We start from the raw sequence: 19,560 nt of genomic DNA on the forward strand, positions 1-19,560 counted from the left end.
GGTACTGAACTGTGCCCTGGCACAGACATTTACCTGTTGTCCCTGTACTTCGTGTCCTGTACATTACTATAGGACTTTTCACACATTAGGTGTAATCCTGACTGAGATCCCCATTAGCCAAGTTCTTACAGTTGCATTAGTGCAAGGCATTTCACACTTAAAACATGAATGTGTGATTATTCCTCTGTTAATCTGGGGTTCACTAAATTTGCCAAGTTTTAACCAGTTGAGATCATCAGTGTGAATCGAGGTTAGAAGGAAAGCAACGCCATCATATTAGTCTAATCAATTCTCAACATGTTTCATGCGGTCAGTGTTCCAGTGGGCTTAATGTGAGCCCTGAGTTAATGAATATACTTAAATTGTAAAAACAAGGTTTAGATTTAGGTTAGCCTATGAAAACAAAAATAAATTGATAAAAGCATTTATGTTCATTGCTGATAATATTTGCATCAATGCTTTGTTAATGTACTCACAAACTAAGATAAAGGAAACAAAGGATTCTGATTCTGCTTTAATATAATCGTCACAGGTGACCACTGGGTCAAATTCAGAAAAAACGTCAGGGAATCTGGTTTAATTAAGGGATAATCACTTCAACATCTTGTCAGCGTGTTTCTTAGCCTGTGTTTCCATGGTGGTCCTCTGTCGCTCCAGCTCAGCGGTTGTCAGATTCAACTTCTGTGTGACAGAGGAGAGCGAGATGTCCTGTTCAGCCACTGTCTGCTCCAACTCAGCCAGACGCTCCAGATGCTTGGTGGTTTGCATCCTGATAGTGGGCTTCTTCATCAATTCCTGGACCAAAAAATAAATAAAAATAAGGAGGGAGCATTAAACAAAACACTTAAAGGTTTTGTATATGAGATTCTGAACATTAATATAGCAGCAAACAACTATTTGCTATGTAAAGATACAGTGGAGTAACGGCGAATAAGCAAAGAATGACGTCACGCCCCCTCTGTGTGTGTTGTTATCGGAGCTTCTCTGTTCTTTGTTTTGGTTTGTTTGGTTTGAGGAGAGCTGTTTCTTTTCTCATCTAATGTAGTGAATTAAGGGTTTATTTTGACCAAACCAGAGTTGGTGATTGTTAGAACAGTGGAAGACTAACAAAGACAGTTTTGGTGAAATCTATTTTGTTTCTGTCCAGTTTGTATGAAGTGTGTTTTACGATGAGCTGCAAGGTAAAATTACTGTTTTTCTCAATGGAGTCTGGTGGGCCGTAGCACCCATTTGTTTTGGTCTGAGATGCTGGTGCTCTAGTGTGACATTTAGTGGCAGTGTATGTCGCTTACATCACCTTTAACACTGCCTCAAACATGCTATACTGGAAATTTGAAATAGCGCTCAAAGACTCATGGAGGAACATCTTCCAAATTATGCTTAGAAATTGGGATGTTTTCCCATGAAGCCTTGGTTGATTAAGTGTGAAATGTTAGGTAACATACAGTATGCTTAGAAATACAATCTGGGACTTCTCTCTGGATATTAATGTGAATCTGATGTCATGGACTAGACTTGCACCAATGATGTTGTGAGCCTTAGCTCAAAAAGCCAAAGCTATTTAACCAGAAAAAAAAAACAGCTCACAAAGAGAGACATGGATACCTTCGTACCATTGCTGTCTGTTTAAAGCGGTGCAGGGAGGTGTCCGTGTGCATGTCCAACTTCTCATTCAGCATTCTCAGCTCCTCCTGGTGTCTCTTTATCATCTCCTCTTGATCCTGGGATCAACAAGGTGTTAAATGAAACAAAGAAACACTTTGGATATAAAAAGTTTACCTTCTGAAAACGTAATTGCTTTTACTCTAATGTCCAAGCCAGGTTTATAAATAGAAGAGGCAATAAGTAACACTTTTACTACTTAGTAATACATAATGGTCAGAATATTTCTGTAGACATTGCTAATAAATATTTAATCTAAGTGCTAAGACATTCATAAACCCTAACTCCAACAGACACTGCAACTAATCCCTGATAAAATGTTACTCACAAACTAGCCTCTACTAATGCCTCTTAAAAAGCACACAGCAATAGTATAATGGATATAATACACCCAGTATTTTTCCTTGTATCAATGTACCTGTCTGGCTTGAGCCAACTGGTTCTGGTATTTCTTTAGCACATCCTCTTTTTTGTCAAGTCTACCCTGGAGGTCTTTGATGGTCTGCTGAGCCAGCTTCAGGGAAGGCTGATTGTCTGATTGGCCCTCTTCATGCTTGGAAAGGTCAGCTAGCAGGCGTTCTCTGTTGGCAGCAGCTGGGAGCCGAAGACGCAGCTCATTGATCACTTTATCCCTGGACACAATGTTCTGTTCTGCCTTCCACAGAGCTGCTTCTTTCTCTTTCAACCTCTGCATATGAAGAAATCAGAATTCAAACAATATGCTATGCATCTGATGTATCAGGAATACTGAATGTATGAACAGGGACTGAATACTATACCTCATCCAAACTTTTGCAGGTGGCCTGTGTGTCCAAGATGGTACGGGCATGCTCTCTGATTTTACCCAAAGCAAACTCTAACTGATGAGCAAGAGGTAGACTCGGGTCTGGTAGGGAACCTGTACCATCCTCATACTGAAAACAACCAAAAATATAGTTGTACTAAGCTCAGTCCTAGATGATGGCCCAAATAAAAAATATTCGGAATAATCATGTTTTACTTGCTGTTACTTTAATCTATTTCATCATCAACGACTGTCAACAATAGTTTACCTTTTCCGCACTGCTTAGAATTTCATTCTGGTGCTTCTCGTACTGGTCCAGTTGGCGCTCCAGCTCCACCTCTCGCTGATCCCATGCAAGCTGGCGTTCCTCTTGAAGCTTTACAAGGAGAAGAGTTTTCTGCATTACCTTGACATATACCTTATACTATACTATTAATATTACAATACTACTGACATGCTTCTGTACTTAAAAGCTCCTTAATAAGTGAGGTAGTTAAAATTGTGAGGTTTTCATAGCTACACTTTTCTCCACTCTGTGATTGTAGTAATTCTGTAACTGAATCATACCATAATAATCCTTTAGCATATAACCCTGATGTGCTTGTCAAGTTTTTGTCTCTTCATTTTGAACACAATGATGCACAAATTTGTGAATTGGTGTCTGCATTTAGCAAATTTTTGAGCATGTATACATCATTCCAAGAGGTTGTCTCTCACCATGTTTTGGTGCACAATATCCTCATCCAGCGAGCGGATGGTTCGCTCCTGCTCTTCCACCAGGTTCTTCAGGTACCTGATCTCCTCCTTCTGGACCGACAGCTCCCTGCCTTTCCTCAGCTCCTGCAGACGAGCTTCTTCCATTTTCTTGTGCCACTCAGTTACCTGTTAGAAGTTAAACAGTGGAGTGGTTTTCAAGATGAGATCAGAAACAAATGAGATCACAAGACTAACAGTGTGTAATTCTATTATTTTTAAACAGCTGTGATAATAACTGTATCTGTCAATTAACCAGAATGACCTTCTGGGCCCCTTTCACATCCTTCAGTGTTGAGATGAGCTCCTCCAGGCCTTGACGTCTCAGTTCCAGTTCTTCCGCCCTGCCCTCTGCTCTCCTCCTCTCCTCCTCAGCCTTCCTCTTCTCCTCCTGGGCTTTTGCTCTGTCCTCCTGGAGGCTCACCATGGTCACAGAGAACTTTTCCTGCTGGGGAAGAGGGAGCGCTCCAGCAAACTGCCTACGCAGTGACTGGATGGTCTGCCGTAGGTGCTTGGAGCGATTTCTGCCCTCCTGACGGGCGAGGAACAGAGCACGCTCACTGGCATCCAGCCGCTGTTCAGCACGCAGCTTGTAGGCCTCCAGCTTTTGGATGTGAGAGGTGGAAGCCTCCAGCTTGGTCAAAGCAGCTGACTCACTGAGCTGCAGAGCCACAATGTGCTGGTGCAGCTTCGCAATGAGGGCCTTCTCATCTGACTGTGACTGAGGGAAAGAGATGACATTGTGAAGACACAGTTAATTTTTTTTCACTCAATTCACTAATGTACATAACTGACTGCTACACAACCAGGGTTGTTTGTGTTTTGATTAATACATTTTAATATACTTTCTACCACTCCATTATTGAGAGGCAGAGCTATTATACAAATGTTTTTTACTATTAACTTATTTTTTGTCTACAGAGCATTCAGACATTTGAAAACCACTATGACATAACTATATTTCTTTACATATATTTTTTCCATATTTTTACCATGTTGAAAGCAGATGCCTGACAATTTTTATGAATCAGTGTAAAATTCTACAAACAATGACTCAATTCACAAGTCACCTGTGAATAAATCCCTGTGATAGAAAGTGTAGTTAAGTATGTGATTTGGTGAGTTCTCACACTGCATCAAGTACCTTAGATGCTTAAGTTGAAATCTGATTTACTTTAATTGTGAATCAGAGGTTTACTGTTTATCAGGCTGTCAGCCTTATAAAAGCGTATGACCTGAAGGGCAACAGTAAACAGTAAAGTATTTTAATGTAACAGGAAAGGTTAATGATTAACCCTTCCTAGGTTCAGTAAAGTTTATGATTAACCCTTCCTAGGTTCAACAAAGTTTAAGAAAAAAAAAACACAACACCAAATTACCTGGTAGTCCAGTATTTGTCTCCTCAAAGCTTCTACTTCCTTCTCTTTAGACTGTTGTCTGGCCTGTAGAGCAGACACCTGCATCATAGCCACATCAGACACCTCTTGAAGCCTGTACAAAAAAAAACCCAAATAACAAAAACAAAAAACACACACACATTACATTCTTTAACTTTCCATTTTAATAGTAGAATGAGCCTAAATGCCTTTATTACTAACATTATAAGCAACAGTGCAATGATGAGGTTCAGCTCACAACTAATATATGAAAAAAAAGCAAAGGAATGCTCATGCATAACAGAAAAGTATTTTTAAGGAATGACAAGTTTATCTTTCACAACCATTTGACAGTTTTATTAACAGATAACAGTCAATTCACTGCTGTGACCTCAAAAACATTTACGTTTATAGAATTTATTTTTTCAAAGTCATTCTAGGTTTGCAAATGCAATCTTTAACTAAACCTATATCTCATGATAAGAGCATAAATGATCAATCTCAGGCCTGCACATTGTCAAACGTACTTAGAAACCTCGATATGAAGCTCAGCCTCGGCCTTCTCCAACTCTGCAATCCTGGCTCTGTCAGCATTGCTCACAGCTTGGCTGATGCTGTCTGCCAACTCATCTCTCAGCTCCCGCTCCACCCTCTGGGCCTCTACATTCATTTTGGTCAGCTGAGGAAAAACAGAAGTAACACTAATGATAAGACTTTTGGGGAAAATGGCCTAAACTGGTGAGAATCTGGCACAGACTTGACAAGCATTAAAACAGCCACATAGCTGAGTTATATTGCTGTTGTTAGGGGTCATAAAACAAAACGTTGAGATAGACAAATATTTTTTTTTTCCTGACACAGGCATAAAAAGCATAAAAACGATTCTGTATTTGTACAATTCAAATGAATGTACTTCTGTACTGTAAGACTGTGTGTCTGCCCGGTGAACCAAATGTCTTTTTACATCTAGCATAATTTATTACGCCCTGAGCAACAGCAAGTCTCAAGCGTATGACATACATGTATAAAAAAACTCATCTGTCATTTTCCTTGGCCTCATACCTCTGCAAACTTGGTCTCCAGTTCTAAGTTACGTTCTTCCACCTGCCTGAGAGAATTCCTCATTTGTTCATACATTTTGTGGGCATGCTCAGCTCTCTGCCTCTCGTTCAGCTCCTTCATCTCGAGAGTGGTGATCCGCCTGGCGGCAGATACCATCTCATTGTTGGCCAACGCCTTGTCCGCCTTATCCATGCTATTTTCACCTCCTGATATTAAGAGAAAAGCACAATTTGGAATGAGAATTTTATATAATGGGTGGGATCCACAAACTAGGTTTAACTCTTGAGTTAAATGGTTTATTGTATTGAATCAAAGCTATACAATTGGGTTCAAACTAAAATGGTTTCATACTAATTTACTATTTTTATTTCACAGAATGTTTGAGTTTCTTTGTAGCCTTGTATTACTGGTATTATAATACATTTAAAAAAACACAACAGAGTCTACTGGCTGTCACTTTATGGTGTTTTAGATTCAAAATAAACAGATAAAAAAAAGATAAAATTCCAAATTTTTTCTGACAGATGAAAATAACTGAACTGAATATAATCAGCCCTATCCTTAGTTTACCAATTGCATTGATGTTGTCCCATGCTTGCTCTAAAGTATTCAGTTTCTCCTTTGTTATCTCCAGTTCTTTATTCATGGCAGAGATTTGCTCCTGAAGAGACGCATTCTCACTCTGAGTGGGGGAAAAAAAGAAGTTAAAAATATGGTATGGTTAGTCAATGGTGAACAGTCAAAAATAATAAAAGTTGTGTGTACTGGAGGTGTAATGAAAATGCTTGGGCAGTTAATGTGTTTTTATACCTCTAAATGTTCGAGGTTGGTGGTTCTCTGTATGAGGCGGCTGTCCCTCTGTAGCATGTCTCTGTATTTGACTGTTAGCTCTGTGTATTGTTTGTTAGCTCTCTCCAGGTCTGATGAGGGCACACTATCATCCAAGGCCTTCTGCAGTGCTGCTATCTTATATGCAGCCATTTCCTAAAGACAAAACAAATAATGGTGTTAATAATGACTGACTCCAAATTCAACTTTTACTTTTTTTTTTTTTTTTTTTTTTTTTTTTTTTTTTAAAGGAAATTACGGTATTTGGCTACCTGGGTGTTATTCTCACATTTTGGTCCAACTTTGCTACAATAATTACAGGGATTTTCAAGGGACTACTTTATGTGTTCACTTTTGGCTGTCAAAGACAAGTCATTAAAATGATTTCTGAATCCGCGTTTCCCAAATCTCTAACCAAGGTAGTGCCTAAAATGTTATCATGACCAATAGTTACAATGGTTATGATATCTCATAAATGTATGAGAATAAGACCAAAGCTGACAAATACCAGAATATCCGTCTAGCAGTAGTCCTTGATATTTTAATAAATGGAAATAGGATAAGGGTCAGCAACAAGTCCGTTTTTCACTGGCTTTTCTATCTATCTATGTATCTATAGCCCTATAGCACATCTTTTTCTTGTTGCTATGTGCTGCTGCCTCATATTCTAACATTGGTACATCTTTTCTACCCCTAAAAAATTATGGCAGCTTCTGTCACTATTTACCCAGATAAGTGTAAAATAGAAAACCTTCATTTGACAGTGAGGTATCTGGTGTTTTCCCACTCAAATTATTTAAGAAAAGCAGCACCAGCTTTCATTTTATGCATGATCTTAACTTTTGGTGAAATTGAACTTTTTGTTTCTCTACCTTGTATCTCTGCAGGTAGCCTATCCTCTGGGTGACAGAGGCCTGCATGTGGCTGCTCTCATCCCTCAGCTTGCTGTTCTCCTTGTAGAGGTGCTGTTCTTGCTCCAGCAGGGTGATGTAGCGCCGCGTCAGTTTCTTCTCATTAACCTTCAGCACCGTCAACTTGCGCAATGCTTCGCTCAACTGTCTCCTGATTTCCTCTGGGTCCTTCTGAAGGGTGTCAAGCAGCTCCTTACGGGTGAAATGGATAAGACCTCAAATAAAACTGATCTTAGATTAAAGTTTTGGGGGAAAACTCAGTAGAAGGTAGGATAAGTACAGTGAAGCAAAGAGGGGTATCCATTACATTTTTCATTTTCTAGAAAAAATGGGAGGGGGGGCACATGTGCAGATACCAAAGGTTCAAACCCTGGTCTTTCTTGCTGTGAGGCAATCTGTGCCGTCCAAGACTTTCACGGGTCTCGCTCATATTTGAAACCGCAAGTGAGTGAGTCGTCTGTTTCCCTCATGTGTGTTTCACAATTATTGAGTTAGAGAATGTGTGTGTGGGTGAATGAGAGGCGCAATGTAAAGCGCTTTGGGAGAAAGTGCTACATAAATGCAGTCCAAAAGTACCATTAACCTTTCAAAAATGTGTTTGTCTGACTTACGTTGAACTCTCGGATTTTAACAGAATCCACCTGATTTTGCTCCTCCAGCTTGTTCTTCATCTCTGTAAATGTCTCTTTCTTCTTTTGCCACTCTGCTTTCTCACTGAGCAAAAACACAATAAAAATAGTTTAATAGTTTATTTTGCACTTAAAAGTTACAAACCAGCTATAGCTTGTGAGAAACTTTTTTGTGAACCAACCTTAGGTATTCTTTATAGAGGAGTCCCTGTTGGTGGCTAATAACAGAAAATTTCTCTTTGTATTCTTCAAGTGTTCCTATGAGTTTCTTGCTTTCCTCCTCCTTGTTTTTGAGCTCCTAATTAATATAAGTATTATAAATGTTTCATTAATAGTTGAGACATATTGTATTGTATTTACAGCTTTTCCATCCAGGTCTTAAGAACACAGTGATACTGACCTGAAGAAGTCGGATAGCGTACTCATTCAGCGAACTGATGATCTCAGTGCTGCTGGTCCCCAGGCCCTCAGGAAGGGTCAGAGGTCGGAGGACGACTCCAGTGCTGCCTGACTTCCTTAGCAACTCCAATTCACCTTCCAGTTGGCTCACCTGACAAACACAGATAAAAACAATAAAAAGCAGTGCCTGGCAGTCAAACCTTTGTTTTGATAATACTAACTTCAGTGATACTAGAAATGTCATTTGTCCATCAAAATAGTTTCCAAGTTTACTTCTAGTATCAGAGGCTTATTCAGAATATCTTATTAATATAATTTTAACATAATTAATAATTTTAAATTGCTAAGCATGAGTCTGTCCTTCATGCGAGGACAAAAGGCATTGTAGTGTGATTATGATCAGGTGATTCACTTCAATACCAGTGTCACTCAAATAAAGAGTGACACAGGAAAAAGTACTGGAAAATGATATGATACACTATAAACACTATAAAACAGGTCAGAAAATAAATTAAGTATCATGTCGGTATAAGTATAAGATATAAGTGGTATAAGTGTCGAGTACCAAGTGGGTTTACTGGTTGAAGATGAAAGTACAGTATAAAATACAATGTGACTAAACATAGTCAAACAAAGACAGACAAACTAATAAACAGAGAAATTAAAATAAAATTTATAACACTACCCAAGAGCACAATGAACCTGACAAAGTAATAAAAAGGTAAAAGACCAGAGAAAAGATACATAAAAGAGACAAAGTGGTGTAACAGTGTTGTGGATCTACGGAGGGCCAAGGCACCAGTGACCCCGGTTTCCATCCAGGGGGTCAGTGTGGACATTGTGGAGGATTACAAGTACCTGGGAGTACACTTAGATAACAAACTGGACTGGACCAAGAACACTCAAGCTGTTTACAGGAAGGGCCAGAGCCGCCTCTATTTTCTGAGGAGGCTGAGGTCCTTCAACATCTGCCGGACAATGCTGAAGATGTTTTACGAGTCTGTGGTGGCCAGTGCTAACCTGTATGCTGTTGCATGCTGGGGCAGCAGGTTAAAGGTAGCGGACACAAACAGACTCAACAAACTGATCCGTAAGGCCAGTGACATTGTGGGGGTGGAGCTGGACTCTCTGGCGGTGGTGTCAGAGAGGAGGATGCTGGCCAAACTACACGCCATCTTGGACAGTGTCTCCCACCCACTCCATGACGTGCTGGTCAAGCAAAGGAGCACTTTCAGCGGAAGACTCATCCCCCCAAAAAGCACCACAGAGCGCCACAGGAAGTCATTCCTGCCTGTGGCCATCAAACTCTTTAACTCCTCCCTCCAAGGGTTAGTCTGTTTGACCCTAGGTCACTAAACTGGACATTGAGCATTACATCTCCGCCATAATTAATAATAATTGTGCAATATTCTGTGTACTACTCCCGTGCAATATTAGTTTTCCCATGTTAGTTTTTCTTATTTATTGTTACTGATACTATATACCTCTATTACTCTCGACAGTACATGCACCTCCGCTTATTACTATTACTTATTACATATTTAGTCACATTGTATTTTATACTGTACTTTCATCTTCAACCAGTAAACCCACTTGGTACTCGACACTTATACCACTTATATCTTATACTTATACCGACATGATACTTAATTTATTTTCTGACCTGTTTTATAGTGTTTATAGTGTATCATATCATTTTCCAGTACTTTTTCCTGTGTGCACTGACATAAAGGCAAGCTACTGTAACAAAGAGTTTCCCTACGGGGATCAATAAAGTATTTCTGATTCTGAACAGAATAAAACTGGAGAAAAAGATGAGTTATGACAGCTGCTTTAAGGAAAGGCTTTGATATAAAACAAGGCTTTCCCCTTTTAAGAACAGGGATCCAACAAACATTTTGCTGGCTGTGCTCTCGGAAACGGTTTCTATTAAAAACTATTCGTTAGAGATGTTGCGTTGGTTTAAATATTGAAAAACCACAGGGGTGACCAATTGTTCAAAGAAATGATAAACCGAAGGGAGATAAATTGTAGCGCGGGCCTGAAACGAATCGGTGAATAGATTGTGAAAATGGGTGTTTCAGGGGGTGTACACAGGTGGTGAAATCTGGTGATGAAATCCAGGTTATCACAATGTCAGGCATTGCCACTGTCTCTATAAATCTTCATTTTGTAAATCTGCCTGGTTACCTACTTTCATGTAAGATATTTATTCTGTTGATTTGGAAAAGAGAGTTGCGGCACACAGCTGTAAGCATTTGGAGTTGGCCTTGAATAACCATAGTTAATAACTGCTTGAGAAATCATAACTAAATGTGTAGCCAGAAAAACATGACAAGGTGAACAACACTGCTTTGCTTTCTTGCCAAAGGAAGGGATGTAGCCAAATAGGATTAGATACAAAAGTTAATGTATCATGATTAAAAAAACAACAATCATGTTGTCTGTCATTATCAGTCAACAGCATCATCTCTTTATCTTAACAACACAATCTGGACATACCTTTTCTTTGGCTCTGGCAAGATGACTGAAGCTGTTGGTTGCTTCCTCCCGGGCCGATTTCAATTCCTGCCTTAGTTCTTCATTTCTCCCTACCAGCTGATGTATTTGGGACTTGAGGAACAGGGCTGAGTCAGACTGCCCGCTCATGTTCTTGACATCTATAGCCTGTGATATGGGGGATGAGCACAATAGGAATACCATTAAAACACATCCAAAAAACATTAGATGATAAATAATAGACCCAGTCTGTGAAATAAAAATGATCATTTGATGTGCTGTCTGTCAGTCAGTGTAACAGGTCCACCGCTATCATATTCACTTCCTAGATTTAACATTCACTAACACTTGCTGTACATAAAAATGATTTATTTTTTTTTCAAAATCACACTGCTGACAGTAAAGATCACATTAATACTACTTATGATTGTTTTTCAGTTTGCATGTGGCTTGCACCTGGTACTTCCTGTTACTTCCTCTTGTCTGAAGCTGAGCCCAGCAGTGTGACGTCAAAGCCAAACAAACATCTTCATCAGCTGTCTCAAATATGACTTGCTATTGTATTATCTTATACTGGGAGACAGCACAGCACGATCCACCAAAAGTTTGACCACTCTTAACTTTTTTCTGGATCACTGCATTTGTTGTTTATTAAGTTGCTATGTGACAAGTCGTCTGCTTTATCACCTGACAAAAAACAATGAAATACCTAGGAGGACAGTATGCCCATTGTTTTCACAGAAAACTGTAAAAGCACTCTACACGGTGCAAATTGAAACTGTGGAAAACATGTTGTAACTCTCTAGGAAACTAAACACAAAGAATCATGTGATCACAGAATGCAGAAGCATGATATATTTTGCTGAATCTGTTGGAAGGAGGAGAGCTCATCATTCATTATTGTGTCTAACTGGATATGTTTGAGGTTATACAGTATTTGCTGTATTGGGCTCAATATGCCTTTGCATAAGTGCAGACCTGCGCTGCTTATGTGAACTTTTATATAAAAATGATTTTAAATGTGCCTCTACCAGATATAAACATATACTATATAACATCATGTAAATAGAATCTATGAAACATTACATTTAGGTTAAAACATTTTAACACAAATGTCAATATAGAAGCATTTTGACTGCACATGTTGTGTTAATGTAATAAAACAGTAATCTGACTACAAAAATATGATCTAAATTCAATTTAAAACTACCACTAACTGCTAATATCTAATACTGCTACATCTACTACTAGTACCACTACTGCTCATCTCATTATACTCATCTACTTCAGGAAAAGTACCTTTTCAGTTGTATTCTAAATTATATTAAAATGCAATTAAGTTAAATGCATTTATGTTCTTAAGTGGCATTTTATTATATTACAGATCAGATGTTACAGATATTACAGGATGACGCAACAAAAAAGGCTTTTGTTTTCAGTCAGGTTTAAACATGTAGCCAAGGAAATGTCACAAGGGATGTTGATTTGAACAGTGCCAAGAGAACAGAAGACAGATAAGACGTCACAAAAACTTACACAGGTAAAGATCTTTGATGATGATTACAGTGAAACACATTTACTGCTTTGACAGCTGAACTAAACAATGGTACACATTGTTATTAATTTAAACACAATTATAAGTATGTTATGTTGAAATGCTGAAGCCTGAGTAAACGATAATTTACTGTGAGGTGATGTCTTAGGAGACATAATAGGGAGACAGATTTCCTCTGCAAGATGGTAAGTCCCAAGGAAAAGGACTAAATTGACAAAAAAATAAAGCTGTATAATGTTTGTTTCTATTTTTTTTTTTTTTTATATAATTTTAGCCAGTAGTCTCAAAAGAGATACTGTAGCAGCAAATACTTACAACTTATTCATACTTCTTTCAGGAAAAAAAGCTGCTCAATCTACCTCATTATCACTATATTTGAAGTGTGGGAAAAACACCTTTTCTATTTTTTCCTTCTCTACAACATTATGACAGAAAACATAGAGTGAATTAGTTGCAGCCTATGTTTTTGTAACCTCTATTTTTCATATTCTATGTGCTGCTGCTGTCTTGGCCAAGGACACTCCTCCTTGAGATTCTTAATCTCCTGTTTAAATAAAGTTATATGGACCAAACTTTGAACAAGAAACAAAATCTTGAAGATTAAGGTGATCAAAACATGTTACCAGTCTAAATATAAATATATTACACTTTAGGCTATTTTTAAAAACGAATGAGCGTTTAACATCAGATTTGGTACATGGGAGGCACTTACGTTAGCCAACCTTTCCAGATTTGGAATATTGATGGCAGCATCAGATGGAGTGGTCTCTTGATTAATCCTCATGGCTTGGAGGACATCTTTCAGTGCAGCCTCCAGGTCTCTTTTCACTTTTGACAGTTCATCCACTATGAATTAACACACAGGAGGGAACAATATCAGTGTAGCTGTGGCCTCTGATGTATTTGATTCACTTAAAAAGTCTCATGCTGTGAAAAACTACAATAAAATTGATCCCTGCAATACATTTTCTCATTCTCTTTTAAGTGTCGTCAGGTGAACAAAATCTACAGCTTATGGAACAGACTGAACTCTGAAAAGGTCCATGTGAATGCAAATCAAACGGACAGCAGGGCTGTACTTACATTTGACGTGAAACTGGGTCTTGTGAAGTTCCAGCTCTCTCTCCTTATTGCTCAGTTCTTTTTCTAGGTACTCATTCTGCAAAGAAAAGTTTATGTCACTGAAAAGGTTACAATGAAAACCTTAAAACCTTTCAGCTACTGGTGCAACATGTTTTGCGTCAATTGTACTGCCACAAAACCAGATACAGCTCTTTAGTACTTGTATTCAGTATTCAGCAATTTCAAATTAATTTGGACTGATGCTTTGAGTGACGTGTTTTGGGGTGAATAATAATGTGTGATGTATAGTTTAAATGCTAATCACAAGTCATTCATTGATTTTCTGTCAGTTTGTTTTGCTCAACAGTTTTTCCTTTCTACTTGGTTTACCGGTGTTTCTTGACGTAACCCTTGACTATATTCAACACAGGACACTCTACCGCTTTCTTTACAATTTAATGTAATTGTTGCAGATATCCATGTAACCATTTTATTTCATGGTATCCTTCTGACATTAGCATGAATTACTAATTTAATAAGTACATGGATAAATGACATCAGCTTATTCACTCAAAGAAATTCATCATACACCTGTACTTACAGTGCATCCGGAAAGTATTCACAGCGCTTCACTTTTTCCACATTTTGTTATGTTACTTATTCCATAAGGGATTAAATTCATTATTCAATTCTACAAACAATACCCCATAATCACAAATTGATGAAAGAAGTTTGTTTGAAACCTTTGCGAATTTATTAAAAAATAAAAAACGAAAAAAATCACATGTACATAAGTATTCACAGCCTTTGCCGTGACACTCAAAATTGAGTTCAGGTGCATTCTGTGTCCACTGATCATACTTGAGATGTTTCTACAACTTGATTGGAGTCGACCTGTGGTATATTCAGTTGATTGGACATGATTTGGAAAGGCACACACCTGTCTGTATAAGGTCCCACAGTTAACAGTGCATGTCAGAGCACAAACCAAGCCATGAAGTCCAAGGAACTGTCTGTAGACCTCCGAGACAGGATTGCATCGAGGCACAGATCTGGGGAGGGGTACAGAAAAATTTCTGCAGCATTGAAGGTCCCAATGAGCACAGCGGCCTCCATCATCCGTAAATGGAAGAAATTTGGAAGCACCAGGACTCTTCCTAGAGCTGGCCGCCCGACCAAACTGAGTGATCGGGGAAGAAGGGTCTTAGTGAGGGAGGTGACCAAGAACCTGATGGTCACTCTGACAGAGCTCTAGCATTTCTCTGTGGAAAGAGGAGAACCTTCCAGAAGAACAACCATCTCTGCAGCACTCCACCAATCAGGCCTGTATGGTAGAGTGGCCAGGCGGAAGCCACTTCTCAGTAAAAGGCGTAAAAGGCACATGACAGCCGGCCTAGAGTTTGCCAAAAGGCACCTGAAGGACTCTCAGACCATGAGAAACAAAATCCTATGGTCTGATGAAACAAAGATTGAACTCTTTGGCCTGAATGGCAAGCGTCATGTCTGGAGGAAACCAGGCACCGCACATCACCTGGCCAATACCATCTCTACAGTGAAGCATGGTGGTGGTAGCATCATACTGTGGGGATGTTTTTCAGCGGCAGGAACTGAGAGACTAGTCAGGATCGAGGTGGTGGAGTCATGAACACTGACCTTAACTAAGGCAAGTGAGGCCTGCAGTTCTTTGGATATTGTTGTGGGGTCTTTTGTGACCTCTTGGATGAATCGGCGCAGCACTCTTGGGGTAATTTTGGTCAGCCGGCCACTCCTGGGAAGGTTCACCACTGTTCCATGTTTTCGCCATTTGTGGATAATGGCTCTCACTGTGGTTCGCTGGAGTCCCAAAGCTTTAGAAATGGCTTTATAACCTTTTCCAGACTGATAGATCTCAATTAATTTCTTTCTCATTTGTTCCAGAATTTCTTTCAATCTCGGCATGATGTCTAGCTTTTGAAGATCTTTTGGTCTACTTCACTTTGTCAGGCAGGTCCTATTTAAGTGATTTCTTAATTGAGAACAGATGTGGCAGTAATCAGGCCTGGGTGTTGCTAGAGAAATTGAACTCAGGTGTGATAAACCACAGTTAAGGGGGCAAACACTTTTTCACACGACTGTACATGTGATTTTTTTTAAGTTTATTTTTAATAAATTCACAAAGATTTCAAACAAACTTCTTTCACATTGTCATTATGGGGCTATGTTTGTAGAATTTTGAGGAAAATAATGAATTTCATCCATTTTGGAATAAGGCTGTAACATAACAAAATGTGGAAAAAGTGAAGCGCTGTGAATACTTTCTGGTTGCACTGTATAACACTTGTTAAATTAAAAGGCGATGAATTCATGAAATAGTCAACTATTCCAACACATCCTTTCTGTCGTATCTTCAATTTCCCCCCCATTTCTTTCTTAAATCATGATTTTTATGGCATTTGGTTTCTTTTGTTGCAAGAATCGTGTGAGATGCAAGGAATGACGTCATTAGCTAGGAGCTTACTTTGCGTCGGATCTCTTCATCTGTGTAACTGCTGCTTTGTTTAAGTGGCAGTTGTACAGTTCTGCTGGACCTGATGTCCTCCTCCAGCAGCAAGCTTGACTGTGGGAACCCTGTAGACACAGCTGATTGTTACTAAGACATAAGAAACAGCACCATGCGAATATAAAATAATTTTCTGTCCGTATAACACTTTTAAAAGAGTAACAAAATGCTAAAAAGACTATAATTCCGTAATAAAAAAAGAGATATTAAGAAAAACTTCAAAGGGAGGGTACACCCAAATTTAGCCATCTAGCCAGCTACTGTAGATAGTTTTGTAGATAGTTTTGTTTTTTCTTGCTCAGGTTTTGAAATTTCTGACTCCTCCCCAATACAATGGAGTAGAATGGAATGTTGTTTGTTACTCAAGATAACCTCACTCACTGTCAACAGCTTTCATAGGAACACTGTTTCTGGAAAGACATGTTGCTGTTGAATGTTCTGAATTAATCATCATTGCATTGCAGTATTGAAAAGTGATAAATAATGTTTTAATGCCATGAGCACCACAAACAAAATTCCTTTGTACTCTGTGGTATTGGGCTGAAGGAAGATGTTTCAAAGGCTGATATCTCAAAATATGTGCAAATAAAGCCACAAATATTAACACGATTAGATACCATCAGAGGTAATTTTGTGTAATTTGGGTGAATCAATGTACAGCATGGCAGACATATGTCAAACAACAATGCAGATGAATACAACTTAAGAAAATAGGTGGACTCTTTTGTATAAATCAGTAATATACATTATACCTTCAGGCTCAGACAAAATCCAAAATAACTTTTTGAGTTACAAATTTTGCCCCTCATCAGGCCAGTCAGTGCAAATAGACAGACATGTTTTGTCTGAGATATCACTAGATACAATATAAAACAGACAGATGAAAACACCCTGAAGTAACCTTTTATCTCTCAGAGGAGAAACATGGCAAAAGGATGTTAATACAATCATTGGTGTTATGTAATTCCATTTTTGCGTCACCTCTTTCCTTCACCATACGTCTGATTTGTTTCTTCAGCTCCAGTCTCTCCTCTTCAAGCCGTTCAATCTAGAAAGAAATCAAGCAGTGAGGTGAGAGGTGCTCAGAAAATGTAGTGGTTATAAAAGCAGTGGTTATAACCTTTGTAATCTCACTTTACCTCTTTAGTGAGGACTTGGTTTTCTGCTTTGTACTGGCGTTGTCTAAGATCTTTGGCTCGCCTGAATTCTGTCAGATTCACTTCCTGCTTTGGTTCCAGACCTTGGGAGTCATGAAAACGACAGAAATAAACAAAAGTAAAATTTATTTCACAGCTCCAGGTCAGTCAGTGTTGTCTAAATAGACTGAGATATTGGAACAGTAAAGTTTAAAAAAAATCTGACCTAGTTTTTCTCGGAAATCCTCATTTTCGTCCATGAGGTCATTGATTCTCATCTCAAGCTGGTTGATCTCTTTGGTCATGGCCTCTGCCTCACAATCTCTCACTCTAATTTGATTTTTACACTCTTTGATCTCCGCAATGGCTGCTTCCAGGCCATAAGTGCCCTGTAATGCAGAAACAGAGCTTTGGTTACTCGTCCATCAAAAAGCATGTCTTGTCTCACTTTCTTTATTTCCTTGTTTTTCAACTTGTATGCTTTTTGGGGAAATCAGGATGTGATTAGACACGGATAAAGACAAACACTTAGCTTGTAGACCGAAAAAGCATGTTGATCACACCATAGTCACATAGTCATTTCAATGTCTCTATTAAAAGTGAGGATGGACAGGAAAAAAAAAACATAAGCTTTGCTTCTGGGAATTAAAGTCTCAATTCATTCGATTTGGATTATAAAATTATTTGATGTAAGCCATGAGTAAAAAAAACAAGGGGAAAGAGAGGGTATTTGTAGACTTACAGACTCGTACTGGCTCAAGCGGTTTGAAGCCTCAATGAGTGCTTTGTCTTTTTCCTCAGCATGAGCTTCCGCAAGCTTTACCATCCGTTCTGCTTCCACTGTCCTGATCTCTGCAGCTTCCAACTTGGACTTCAGCTCTTCCATCTTTCTCTGTTGTATGGTCGATGGTAGGCCTTTGCCAAGAAAAGAAAATTATTTCTTTAAATGCAGACAAAAGTGACCATCTGGTGATCACAGTATATCAGAATTTACGCGTTCCTCTAGCTCACCTCATAACAACCATAAGTAACCTTACATACTTACATACTTGACTCAAGTTCAAATGTATTTAACAGCCACAAGACAGAAGACAGCCACAATAACTCATAAGCTATAGTTTATACTGAATTTAGCAGAAGGCTGACATTGACCTTCACTGATATTTTGACTGACATATGGGATGAGTAATGACTAAATTGGCATTTCAGGATGATACTACTGCTAACTGAAATCTAATGCTAAACTTGCACCTTTAACAAAACTCTGGCTATAAAAGCAGCATTTATTAATTTTTTTGGCCACTTGGAGGCAGCAGAACAAGCTGACAAACACAACACTGACATCACTCTGATATGTTTGCAAACAGCTGCCCATGTACACATACAGCAGGCATGGAGAAACATTAGCATTCATTTGGAGTCGTATTTCTGGCAACCCAAATGAAAGTCCAATATTCACTTCCCTTGTTCTGTCTCTTTCTTCCAGGCTTTGCCTCCTGGACGCAGCAGACGCTTGTCTGCTACCACCGCCGTGTAATCTGCTTGGAGCAGAAACACGCAGCAAACCCGAACTCTTCTGATTTACAGCAGCGCTGCAAAGGCCTGTTAGATCTCTGCAATAATGTTTAGCGCCAATGGCTATTGCACAAAGCCTGCCAGCTATCTTTAAGAAGCACGAAGCAATTTAACACCAAGCTGTTAACTCTGTGAGGACAACATAGACGAGCGACCGGATTATCCTATCTCTACAAACGGACACTGCACAGCAAAAGACTCTTCTTCAACAGAACCACCATTCTGCCCTGCCTGGCCCGTACTTGACAACGGCCGCCGGCTAACGGAGCAGCAACGCCCAAAGCAACCTCTCTTTCCCTCCCAACGGATGGTAAGTCAACAACTGGGCATAGCATAGAGTAACAGTGTACTTGGCTAAGCACAAGACTGTTTAGTTAATGATGTACATGTACTGATGTGTTTTTCTGAGGTTTTGTTGTTGTGATGTGTTTATTTGTTAGCTTAATTTGGTAGCCACATGCTAAGTTGATGTTAGTTATGTTATGCTCCACACAGACAGTCTTTGCATGCTATCTAACGCCTTTTAACTTGGCACCGTTATCCTAAACAGATCACATACATACACCTCAAATTTGACTTAAACACTTAAACCACACACACGTTGGAGAGTAACTTTAAAGCTCCCACTCACACACTTCTTTGTCGCTGACCACGTGCGCTCGTGCAAGCGAGACATATGGAGGCAGAACAAAGAAACATCTACCCATTCTTTTGCTTGACGGTATTTTACATCCAAGCAGCCATGGACACACACACACACACACATTCCTTTGTTCTGTAGTTTAGTGTA

At 39.1% G+C, this 19,560-nt stretch overlaps 1 protein-coding gene across 10 annotated transcripts in view; it reads right to left on the minus strand.

Annotated features, from left to right (window-relative positions):
* The window catches only part of cep290 (centrosomal protein 290), a 43,656-nt gene that overhangs the window by 16,270 nt on the left and 7,826 nt on the right, over positions 1 to 19,560 (minus strand). For all 10 annotated transcript variants that reach the window (XM_044192470.1, XM_044192467.1, XM_044192464.1 and 7 more), the window contains 24 exons: positions 17,938 to 18,110; positions 17,422 to 17,584; positions 17,199 to 17,299; positions 17,041 to 17,107; positions 16,018 to 16,127; positions 13,542 to 13,617; positions 13,171 to 13,304; positions 10,907 to 11,071; positions 8,406 to 8,555; positions 8,188 to 8,303; positions 7,988 to 8,090; positions 7,338 to 7,568; positions 6,448 to 6,621; positions 6,208 to 6,319; positions 5,638 to 5,843; positions 5,103 to 5,254; positions 4,579 to 4,690; positions 3,465 to 3,920; positions 3,164 to 3,328; positions 2,715 to 2,822; positions 2,442 to 2,576; positions 2,081 to 2,350; positions 1,614 to 1,721; positions 596 to 795 (listed from right to left, as the gene is read on the minus strand). In XM_044192470.1, coding sequence (XP_044048405.1) covers positions 596 to 795; positions 1,614 to 1,721; positions 2,081 to 2,350; positions 2,442 to 2,576; positions 2,715 to 2,822; positions 3,164 to 3,328; positions 3,465 to 3,920; positions 4,579 to 4,690; positions 5,103 to 5,254; positions 5,638 to 5,843; positions 6,208 to 6,319; positions 6,448 to 6,621; positions 7,338 to 7,568; positions 7,988 to 8,090; positions 8,188 to 8,303; positions 8,406 to 8,555; positions 10,907 to 11,071; positions 13,171 to 13,304; positions 13,542 to 13,617; positions 16,018 to 16,127; positions 17,041 to 17,107; positions 17,199 to 17,299; positions 17,422 to 17,584; positions 17,938 to 18,110 — 3,787 coding nt within the window. The remainder of the gene's footprint in view (positions 1 to 595; positions 796 to 1,613; positions 1,722 to 2,080; positions 2,351 to 2,441; positions 2,577 to 2,714; positions 2,823 to 3,163; positions 3,329 to 3,464; positions 3,921 to 4,578; positions 4,691 to 5,102; positions 5,255 to 5,637; positions 5,844 to 6,207; positions 6,320 to 6,447; positions 6,622 to 7,337; positions 7,569 to 7,987; positions 8,091 to 8,187; positions 8,304 to 8,405; positions 8,556 to 10,906; positions 11,072 to 13,170; positions 13,305 to 13,541; positions 13,618 to 16,017; positions 16,128 to 17,040; positions 17,108 to 17,198; positions 17,300 to 17,421; positions 17,585 to 17,937; positions 18,111 to 19,560) is intronic.

This window comes from Siniperca chuatsi, linkage group LG4, assembly GCF_020085105.1.
Source record: "Siniperca chuatsi isolate FFG_IHB_CAS linkage group LG4, ASM2008510v1, whole genome shotgun sequence".
NCBI classification, from domain to species: Eukaryota; Metazoa; Chordata; class Actinopteri; order Centrarchiformes; family Sinipercidae; genus Siniperca; species Siniperca chuatsi.